Below are 11,622 nucleotides of genomic sequence, written 5' to 3' on the forward strand. Positions count from 1 at the left end.
ACAATTTTAATTCAAAAACTTTTCAACTGCAAAGTTGTAGATCACGACGAGAGATACAATTTTGATATAAAGTTTATCTTCATTCGAGTTCGTATGAAAAAGTTATAAATTACTTTTTGATATATAGAGATTTTAGATCGTCCGGTTTGGATTTAGATGGGACTCAAAACCAAAATTTGGGACCGGAATGACACGACTGGCCAAGTTTGAGAATCTAAACAGATGGTTTATAAGTTTAGAGACCGAAATGACACAACCAAACATGTTTGAGGACCTAAATGATCGATTTACGAGTTTAGAAACCGGAATGATACAGTCGAACAAGGGAGTCACGCTGTCGCGGAGGTCGCAGGCGCGAGCGCGTCGTGTCCGCTTGCCGGTCCGCCGTTCACGACTCCGCGTCGCCGGCTCGCCGCCACGAACAAGAGGGTTTAGGGTTGAGTCGCTAGTCGCGTGTGCGCGTGCAGTGGCTGGTGGAAGACGCTAGTTTGGGCTCCTGTACGACAAGTCGCGTATTGCTTCTCGGCTCTTGCGGACGGCCGGATGCTAAGGGCGCGTTTAGTTCCCAAAAAATTTTCACCTCGAAATTTGTGCCTCTCTCTTTGGACACGTGTATGAAGTACTAAATGTAGTTAAACAATAAAACTAACTGCACAGTTTGGATGTACACGGCGAGATGAATCTTTTGAGCCTAATTAGTGCATGATTAGCCATAAAGTACCTCTAATTATTAGTCAAAATTTTTGTGTTACTCGTGCTACTTCAAACCAAATGGGCCGTTATCAACTAGCCTAGCCGCCGCCCAAGCCCAAGCGAAGCATGTGTTTTTTCTTTCTCATCACACGTAGCTCGGGCCCTGTTTGGTTTGGAAGTAGCACAAAAATTTTGATTAATAATTAGAGGTACTAAATAAAGGTAATTTATAAAATTAACTCCATAACCCTGCGCTACTTCGCGAGACGAACCTAATGAGGCATTTGACCGCACGTTTAGAGGATGGTTACTGTAGCATCACTGTAGCCAATCATCGATTAATTACTATCATTAGATTCGTCGTGAAAAATTATACCCATTCGTGAAAATTTTTGCAAATAAACTTCGTTTAGTATTTTATGCATGTAAGATTTTTTTCTCGAGAATCATGTGAGATAGGTATGATAGGGAATCGAATGGAGGGAGCCGTGCCCGCACACAGCACGGAAGACCCGGCAGCGCCCCGAGACGGTACGCGCACGCGGACCGCCCCACCGCGCGCACACGTGGCGTCCTGGGAGTGGCGTTTGGACGGCGGGCCCCAAATGTCAGTGAGTAAATACAGCGATCTGTGTACGCGGCGCGGGTGGGCGTACGAGGAGGCCTGGAGCCCGCAATTAATTAGTTCATTTAACGCCGCCGATTAACTCCGCCAACGTGCAACGGGGCCGCTCCTCCGGGCCCCAGTGCGCAGTGACGGGGCGCGGCGGCCGCGTGGTGGGCAGCAGGGTGGGCCCGGCGAGGTGGCCTCCTGGGCCCGGGGTCCCCGGGCCGTTGCTGTGTTCAGCGCTCGTCTTGTTCCTCTTCCTCCCTCTCCCACCTCCTTCTTCCCTCCCGAATCCATCCATACCAACTCCAATAATAAAAGGTGAAAAAAATTTGGAGAGGGGGAGCCGCCCCGCTGCCGCCGGGGATCTCGGCCGCATTGCGCGTCTATTGTCAGTACGGGCTCGGACCGGCGGAGGTCGTCGCTGTTTTCTCTGGGAGCGGCGGCGGCGGTTTGCTGATTTGGTAGCGGCTTCGCTTCGCCGGTTTGCTGCCCCTCTAGCGGGTGGGAGGGGCTTGCCGGCCGTGAGGTGGGAGCCCCTCTTGCAAATGTTAGTTTGAAGCCTGCTTAGAGACCGTAGCTCAAACTTAATCTGGCTCCAGGTGGTGGCATTCTTCGTGCACGGCGGCGTCCATCGGGAGCGGATTCGGTGGAAAGGGACATCGGAATCCCTGCGCCCGAAAAAGTACAATCACCGCTTTATGTCTCCCTTTATGCAGGGTTCATGCCTTTTTTCTTTTCTTCACTTTCTGATGCCCCTTTCCTGAGAATGTGGCATTAAAAACGCTGAAATGTGGAGTGCTTCCTGGAGTTGATGTTTGTTGCTGGCGTCAGTTTATTGATCTGCGCCGGCGCCCCCACCCTCCTCGCGTAGGAGCTGCGCCGGCGCCCTGCAAGGCCCCCCGACGGAAGCAGCGCCTGACGCCCTGCAGCCTCCCTCCCGGATCTCGCCGCCCCCCCTGCAGGACCCCCCGACGGAAGCAGGGACCGGCGCCCCTGCATCCCCTGATTGATCTGCGACGGCGCCCCTGCAAGCCTTCCCACCAGTGCAGCGACCGGCGCCCTGCCCTCCACCCCGACCGGCGCTCGACAGAGCAGCGACCAAGCCTGAATTGAATGAGTATATTATTGGCTACTTTTGCATGTTTTGCTATATAGATGCTGCTCATGATTTTTTTCTTTGAGATACTTGTAGTTGCTATAACAAAATTTTGGAATAATAGCCCCTGTATTTATAGATGGAAAAGTTAGGAAAGATTGTGGCGAAATGTGTGCTGGTACATCTTTTGTTATATTTGTGATATTAATCTATTTGATCTAATAGTAATATAATTATGTAGTAAAGATACTTAAAAAAATATAAGAATTATTGAATTCTCCTCGTATTCACCAGAAAAATGCGATATCATCAGCCTTAGGGGCATTTTAGATATTTTACCACTCAGCTCAGAGAATCGACTCAAAATAACCAGGATTGCCAAACGCCCGGCTTATCCAGACAGCCGATTCTCCAGACAGCTGGCTTATCTCAGAATCTTGATTCTCAGAAAAGCGAGGTCTAGAAAAGCGGAAACAAACAGGGCCTAATTTCTTCCCCTGCGGTATCGTTTTGTTAAATTGCGCTGGACCAGAAACTGGGCGTACCTGCCATCTAAAGATCTACCAGCCTCTATTGCTCAGAACGCTTGGTTTTCTAGCCATCCATCCATTCCATTCCGTTCAGTAAAGCCTTGTGCTGGGGTTACTCACCTAGCGACCCTGGATGTGAGGGAGGAGGTTTTGTTGTGGAGTTCTTAGGCATGGCTTCGCCGTCATGCTCAGCAGCTCAGCTCATTGATCTAGATATGGAGTCAAACGGTTAGGGAGGATGAAGAGGTTTATTGTTCTGTTTTGGATGATCCAAATTTTCGTGGTGAGTTGGGGTGGGATATTTGTTTACAGTGAAGCATTTGGTGGATAAATTCTTTGTTCTCTGTGAAAATATCGTAGCCTGATAGGAAAACTTGAATTAGGTGACCTCTGTGTTTATCTTTTGGGGTCTGACCAACGTAACAAGCTATGCAATTGCTGGATGGAACTCAGCAGGACTAGTGTCAGTTTTTATGCCAGTTTAATCACAACATGCATAATTGAGTTATGTTGTACTAATATGACTGATAATGACGCTTTTGTGTTAAGTCTTCCTCCATCATGTGTATGTATTCTTTATATCTTTTCATCAGCATATGTTTTCCAACACAACAGATTTTTCCATTTATATACGCAGGTGCCAAGCTCTTCCTGCAGCTGATGTAGCAATCTTTAGTCAAAGTTGATCCTCAGTATATGATACTTCAAGATGGAACAAATTCCAGTTAGTTCCTTGCTTCTTTTAATTACAATCGCAGTGATTTCAATACCTGTATTTTCTAAACTTAGCACTGATGAATCTGTGGGTGCCAATTTTTTTTAATCAAATTTGTGTAGCTTGGCACCAGATACATGGAGTGCAGGCCACGAAAAACTAGCAGCTGTCAAACAAAAGTACTTGTTGGAAAGGATGTATTTAATGAACTAGAGCAAAGGCGTTCATCACCTAGTGTGATTGCAAAACTTATGGGAATTGAGGTGCTACCACCTTCTAGCGTGGTGCATAGTTGGCCTCAAGAATTTAAGGATGTCTTTGAAGTGTCAGAGGAGCCACCAGAGGCTGTTACAAGAGAGAGGTCCCATCATTTCCCGAAAGGCTTGCCAAGCTTGAAACAAAGGGCGCTAAGATTAAAAAAGCTTATGCCATCAAAAACTCTCTGTAGAGATGATACACATGATTGTCATGTGGAGTGTACAGATGGCTTGATTCACTTGAACTCAGTGGAAATAAATAATCCTTTATTTGAGAAGCGCCCTCATGACATGAACTATTATGCAAATTATCAGTATGAGAGAGATACATCAAGTGTTTGCAGGACGTACCCTGTGGGTTTAGCCAATTCTTCGCTCAGCAATCTCAGACTTCTGTCAAGAGCAAAAAGCGAAGATTTCAACAGCATTGTTGTTTTGGAGCCATGCCTGGAAAAAGGCCATCATCCAGAAAAAGTTTTTTCCATTCCATACCTTTCTCCTGTTAATATGAACTGCAGGAGAGGCATGAAACATATGCAATCTGAGTATCCTGTCATGGAGAATGGAAGAGTTCAGCAACATCTGTTAGGTACTGAAGATATTAATGCACCTAGAATTAGAAAAGAAAGATTCTTGGCTAGTGACTCCACTGATCCACTGCAAATTGGACAGGAAGCATCATTTCATCAGTTTAGCAATACTGACGTGAGCTGTTCTGGATCATCTCAGAGGTATTCTTGTGATAATGATAGCTTTAGGCAAACTAACAGTAATAGGTCGTCATCAGACAGCACGCTGTCAAAAATACGCAGGCATGCAGAATCAGCTGTTGGTTCAAAAACTCTTGCTGAAATGTTTGCTTTATCTGACTCTGAAAGACTGAAGCTAAATTCGAACTCACATTCTCTGCTTCGACGCAATAAGATTGACCACGACAATGGTCATAGCAAGGATGGATGCTTTATAGTTTTACCAAAGCATGCACCTCTGCTGTCTGTCCGAAGCTCAATGGACAGGAATTCTTGCTTGGAAGGCTCCTCTCAGGGTAAAAATAATCCAAATATATCCAATAGTTACAACAATGGCAAATGTCAGTTTCATTCTTTCCAGGATAAACCAAGACTGTGCAAGGAAATTGGCAATGGCCGTGAAGTTAACTTGAGGAATGCTTCCTGTTTCCAAAATCTGATGGCAGATAACTTTTCTAGTCCTGATTGCTCAAATGAGAAAGTATTATTCACAACAGATGAAGGTTTAGTGCAACAACGAGCTGAATCTGAAGCTTCAGGGTTCAACTTGCAGTTTTCTAGGAAGCAACGGGTATGTGTCCTTGCGTCCATGAATTTAAAGAACCAAAAAGAAAGGAGTTTACCTGATGATAGTTTACTTGTATGCTCCCTAAATTATGGTTACCATTAGGAATTAAAATCATCTAGTATATATTTACATGCAAATCTTACACTTTTCAGTCTGTAGATGTGTTTAGTGTTCTGATAGGTTTTTAGAGGTAGTAAGTTTTCATGCTTTGCTCTTTTATTAGTTCTGAAGCTGATGTGTACAATACAAAAGTAGTAAGATGCCTTTTTTTTGCTTTTTTTTTAAATGTTGGAAAGTAGTTGGCGATGTTTTTTTGTGAAGGCATGTGCAGTTCTGATCTATTGAGGGCATAGATTATTGTACTCATGTTAAATTTGAAGTATGCGCTGTATACTCATCCAAATGTTTGTTCGTGTGTTTTAGGTGACAAGATTGCCTTTCCATTGTCATGATTTTGAATCAATATCTGTTTCGGATGATACTGATGGTCCCAAGTCTTGCAAAGGCTTAAAAGAGGTTGAGCAACCGAGCCCCGTGTCCATCCTTGAGCCTCCAACTGATGAAGATAGTTGTTTTTCAGGATGTTTCAACTATGATTTGCAAGAGATGGCTAGTAAGTGAGACAAACTTGACCTTTCCCAGTAAAACAAAGGAAAAAGCTGCACTGAACTTATTTATGCTTTTAAGGTCAAATAATTTCAGAATCGAAGGTTGTAATTGTTTGCACCATAGCTGATCACTGTAAGCAACTAGAATATTTTGATAGTGCTTGTTTGGGTCCAATCTGTAAACTGACACTAAAATGAAACATTCTTAAAATGAATTGCCATGTAGAAGTATGTTGACAAAGGTCCTCAAACCAATTCTTTAGAAATTTTCAACTTCATGGTTTTCTTAACAGAAGCATCTCTCATTTCCTTTGGTGTAGAGAAACAAGGAGATGACCATCAAAATTATGATGAACCTGATGTTTCCATGTCTAGTGATGATGAAGACCATTCTGCTTACCAATCTTTGGAAGCATTTCAGGTTGAGGAAGACAGGGACTTCTCGTATCTCCTTGACATACTCATATGCTCTGGTATCATAATTGCTGACTGGCAGCTCATCTGCAAGTCACGGTATTCGCCTGGTTGCCCTGTTGGCCCTCATGTCTTTGATAGGCTTGAGAGGAAGTACAACAAAATCGCCACATGGGCAAAACCTGAGAGGAGGCTTCTGTTTGACCTTGTGAATTCAATCCTTTCTGAGATTCTTGCACCATGTGTTGATGTGCACCCATGGGTGCAGCATAGTAGACACGGCGTGCCTCTTTGGGGCCCTGAAGGGCCTGTTGAGAAGGTTTGGCAGACAATTGTTAGGCAGCGGGAAGATTGTGTTACAGGGCATCCTGATGATATGGTTCTTGATACAAACTGGCTAGAAGTAGGCAACGACATCAATATGGTGGGGAAGCAGATAGCCAGGATGTTGTATGGGGACCTCTTGGAAGAAATCATAGTGGACTTACTACTGAAAGGGTTGGTAGTTTCATGAGGACCCAACTAAGAACTTTGCAATGGGGCAACATAGGGTTTGCCCAAACTTCAAGCAGATTATGCTGAAGTCTGTAACGGCTTTATCAAGTGCACATATGCTGCATTTTTCTTCTGGTTTGAGATAGGAGCCATGTATCATATGTCATTACACTGGAGAGCATAATCTACATGCCAAAAGACACTACTGTAGTTATTTCTGGATTCTGTAGTGACAAAAGCTGTACTATCCAACACTTTGATGTGTGTAGTAAACTAGCAATTTGAGCTAGATCATACCTATCCTTTCTGAGGATAATAGTAAATATTTAGGATTCAATTTTTGCTAATGAGCAGCACATTCAATTTATGCACACATGAAAGATCATTGTTTTCTTCGTTCGGTTGCATCATTTTGTACTAATCTGATCCGATCTTGTAATACTTTCGTGTGAATCGATGTTTTATTCTTACAAATGTAAATTTAGCAAAAAAACACTAAGTAATTGACTTTATTAAAAAAACAACAAATGATTGCTTAGTTGTGTAAAAAAAGCTTAACTAAAACAGTGAAATGCAATAATTGAACATCAACTGAAGTACTAAAAGGAAATATAAATTAAGCCATTATGAAATGTAATTGAACTAAAAGAAAATATAAATTATTAAACCAACAAGAAATCTAAATTGAAATCTCATTCACAACTGTAGATAAATTAACTCTAAAGTAATCAAACTCTAATTTAATTTTATTAACAATATAAATTCAATTAAATTATAATGGAAAAAATAAACAAAAATCCTTTGCACTAACACCAGAACTAAAATTGAGCACTAACACTACAACTAAAATTGGAACCCTAATTCATTTGTAGTAACAATATAACTTTAATTACCACGCAAACACCAAAAGTTTGTGCAGATGAGAACAAAATTAGTGTCAATCAATAAGCCAGGAATTAATTAGTACTTAAGAATGTGGGGTTGACGACTGTGTGGCGGCTTGGCTTTGACGATTGTCCTTTTGCAGTTGCCTGTGTGGCGCATTGCATTTGAAATAGGGGCCGGACCTTTATTTATTTGTCAGTTTGTTGGCGGCTAAAATACCGGTCTACCGATTGGGCTGACTGGTCAGACCGGTCTAGATCTGTTTAGTCCGTGTCGGGCAAGATTTGTAATTTAAAGCACTTTTGTAACCCAACTTGAAAGGGGTACATTCTCTCTGGCCTATAAATATAAAGGCCACGACCGATTGAGGGTTTCTACCATAATCGAATCATTCAATCTACAATTTACTCAAATCCTAGCTTTTCCAACCTCTTGATGTTCTTTGCTTGTCTCTACGGCGTTCAAGGGCGTCCTGGGTGGCCTACCAATTCTAGAAAAACTCTAGATCTCCAAGCTCCGACGAGGTCCCTCCCGAGCTTGGGGTATTAGGTCTTGCGGTGTCTCTTCTTCCAACTGGTGATCTGATCGTTGCGAGCCGCGCGTTCTAGCGCTTGTGTGTTGATCAGAACTGCGTCAACATACTTTTTGGCGACTCCGCTGAGGAAGGATAAACATCCATCGGCTGCTATGGCCGGTGATAAAGTGAATCCTACCAAGGTTGATGCTACAAACGTCGTCGAGAAGGAGGAAGCAATTTGAGGCCTAGCTCAAGAAGGAGCAAGAAGAGGACACAAAGAGATTTCTTGCATGTTATGGGAAGACTCGGCAAGGCATCATCGAGAAGGAGCAATTCGTCATGCCAACGTTTACACCGCCGAACCCATCTACTACTACATCTTCCTTAAGCAAGTATAGATGCTCTCGGGAATAGATTCGATCAGTCGCAAAAGCTTACTCAGGAATTACTTCTTGATATGAATCAATGACTCCATGATAAGGGTAAGAAAGTAGATTATAATTATTCCACGAAAACCCTTAATGCTAGTTCTTCGGCCACGCAAACAACTACACCAGGATATGGTATGCCGCCGAATTACTACGTAGGGCAGTCGGCACCAGGCTCAGTTCGGCCCACAACGGCCGAACCGGTCAGATCGGCTCCTGTGGCCGGTCAGACCGCTGCCTCGGTGGCTGTACCAGTCAGACCGATCAGACCAGTGCACTGGTGATGGGCTCAGCGACCCAACCACAGCTCGTGCCGCTTCCCTCTTCGGCTGCCACTAGCTGAATAGATGAGTTGGTGAATTTCGAGCCATCGTATAATACATTGTCATACGGCAAACCTCCTTTTCCTCCAGCTTTACCTCAGGATGTTTGGGATTATTTGATTAAGACTAATCCTCATTGTGCTACACAAACAATGTCCACTACTGATCCTATTACGCATCGTTGAAATGCTAGCGGCCAAACATCTACTGGTAATTATGAGGCCGATCTTGCTAGGATGAAAGAAGATCTGGCCAAAATGTTCAAATGTAAATTTGATTTAGATATGGGTAGGACTCGGCTATATGAAAGGTCATATTCTGATAGTTTTGATTTGGTTCCTTACCCTGCTTGTTGGTGTGTTCCCGATTTTGTGAAATTTAGCGGTGATGATAACAGATCCACTTGGGAACACATTAGCAAATATGTAGCTCAACTTGGGGAAGCTGGTTCTAGTAACTCTTTGTGCGTTCGCTTGTTTTTGTTGTCTTTAACTGGAACAACTTTTTCTTAGTTTTCTTCATTACCCCCGAATTCGGTCCACTCTTGGAACGAATTAGAGCAAAAGTTTCATGATAACTTTTATAATAGGGATAATGAAGCTAAGTTGATAGATTTGACATTGGTCCAACAGGGTAGAGTTGAATCTATCCATGATTATTTTAAAAGATTTAAAGATATTAAAAACCAATCCTTTAATTTGTTGCTTTCTGAAAAAGATTTGGTCGATTTAGCTCTTGCTAGTTTGGGTTCACATTTTAGAGAAAAATTGATGGGATGGATCATTATTCTCTAAATCAACTTCAGGTAAGGGCTTTGGGTCAAGAGTGTAGGTTTAGAAGAGAAAAAAAACACCAATAAGCCTCATCGTTCTAATACTTATGTTGTTGAACGTGATTCTGATTCATCGGATGATAAGGAGAAGGAGGTGTACACTACTGAGTTTGTTTGGCCAACAATGGTCAAACCATGTTCTTGCTCCATCTCTCAAGCCGACTCAAAAGAATCGGCAGGAAGAGATGAAGTTTACTTTTGATGTGTCCAAGTGCGATCGTATATTTGATGAATTATTGAGACTTGGGCATCTTAAGATTAATCATGTTATACCACCGCCTGAGGAGGTAAAGCGGCGTGCATATTGCAAATTCATAATTCTTCATCTCACGCTACTAATGATTGTAATGTGTTTCGTCGACAGGTACAATCAGCCATAAATGAATGACGATTGATCTTCCCTGAGATGAAGATTGACAAAACTCCTTTCCCTATTCATACAATTGATCTGAACAACTCCAAGGTGGTTATTTGGCCGGAACAAGCCGAAGGAGTAAAAGAGAATAATGTGGTCATTGATGACAAAAGGCCGATAAATGTCAACGACAAGATTCTGGTTAGGGAAGTGGTTCAAGAGAAGACTCCTGATGGTGAGAAGACCCTGAGGATCAATGTCACAGCTCATACGCCCAAGGGGCAAGAGGGTTCTTCTTTAGGCGATCGGTCTATTGGTCAGGCAAGACCGGTCAGATCGGTTGTCACCACCGGTCGAACCGGTCAGACCAGATCCGCTTCCCGGTCAGACCGGCTTGGTGGCCAGCCCCGGACATTTAAGCCAAAGCATCTGGAAGTGGGTACATGGAAGACTAATCAGCCAAAGGTGCAAGGGCGACTTGCAATTCAAAAACCTACCTTTGGCCAGCTGCTGAACAAGTACTCAAAGGCCGTTCGAAACGATCGGATGATAAAAAAGAGACCAAGATCACCTCCATGACAAGGTGTGCCATCATCTCCTAAAGGGGAGTCCAGCAAGCGCAGGGGTGATGTGTCGACTTTGTTCCCTCCACAGTAGGTCTGTGCTACTATGCCATGGGCGCCGCCAGCATCAGATTCTCAGTTTCCTTCATGGGAGCATGGAGGGTTTTGGATGCAATGTTACCCGATGTCGTGCCCGCCACAGTTCCAGGGCGAGGGGAGCTCTAGAGGACCTTTGTTTGATAGGTTACGACGGCCGGTGCATGACCAATATGGGCATCACCAATTTGGTCAGGGGGCAAACCCCACACTGATCAGACCGGTCATACCGGTCTCAGCAGAGATCGGTCTAGTTTCGTCCTCCGCGCCAAGAATATCGCGTCAAGGAGAAGGACGAATATGAGCCAATGCAGATAGATTCTGGGAAGGCTCCAGCTGACAATGTTGTGCAAGTTGGTGATGTTGAAATAAAAATCCAAGATGCACAAAAGGGGCCAATGATCTTTGGGAAATCGGTCAGTACATCCTAAAAGCCTATGATGGCCAATGACCATGAAGCTAGCAACAATAACTGTAAGGAAAAGGATAAGGACAAGTATACTCAGCCTAGGTGGTGCCCGCCGGGGTTGACACATACTTGAAAGAGGAGGTTGCAGCGCCTGCACCGCCAAGAGCAGAGGAGCAAGAAGCTGAGAGGTTGAGGGATGAACACTTCGAGAAGGGCAGGCCCATGATCCCTCAGGGCAAGGTGTGGCAGGTCAAAACAGTTGACCAGCCAGCAGGTCCGGTCGGACCGCCTCAGCCGACCAGTCTGACCGGTATGACAGACCGGTCTGCCCGCTCAGAGCAGCCGGTCAGACCGGTCGAGTCTGCAGCAGAGCAGAAAACCGAAGAAGCTGCACCCACTTCGGCTACCAGTGCAACAGAGGTATGAGAGGCTCCTCCAGCACAGGATGATGAGGAGTTGGTGGATTATGAAGCTTCTCC

At 44.1% G+C, this 11,622-nt stretch overlaps 1 protein-coding gene and 1 long non-coding RNA gene across 2 annotated transcripts; both read left to right on the forward strand.

Annotated features, from left to right (window-relative positions):
* The first annotated feature begins 1,540 nt into the window (after positions 1–1,540).
* Positions 1,541–2,272, forward strand: LOC120666051. The gene is made up of 3 exons (XR_005671525.1): positions 1,541–1,829; positions 1,903–1,985; positions 2,135–2,272. It is a non-coding gene; the product is annotated as an uncharacterized LOC120666051 (long non-coding RNA).
* A 1-nt stretch (position 2,273) lies between these two features.
* LOC120666050 lies at positions 2,274–7,108 on the forward strand. Its single transcript, XM_039945840.1, has 5 exons — positions 2,274–2,420; positions 3,567–3,653; positions 3,767–5,221; positions 5,642–5,831; positions 6,147–7,108. The coding sequence occupies exons 2-5, from the start codon at positions 3,639–3,641 to the stop codon at positions 6,752–6,754; spliced, it is 2,268 nt and encodes a 755-aa protein (XP_039801774.1). The 5' UTR covers positions 2,274–2,420; positions 3,567–3,638; the 3' UTR covers positions 6,755–7,108.
* The last annotated feature ends 4,514 nt before the right edge of the window (positions 7,109–11,622 follow it).

The sequence above is a fragment of the Panicum virgatum genome, chromosome 3N, assembly GCF_016808335.1.
Source record: "Panicum virgatum strain AP13 chromosome 3N, P.virgatum_v5, whole genome shotgun sequence".
Classification (NCBI taxonomy): Eukaryota; Viridiplantae; Streptophyta; class Magnoliopsida; order Poales; family Poaceae; genus Panicum; species Panicum virgatum.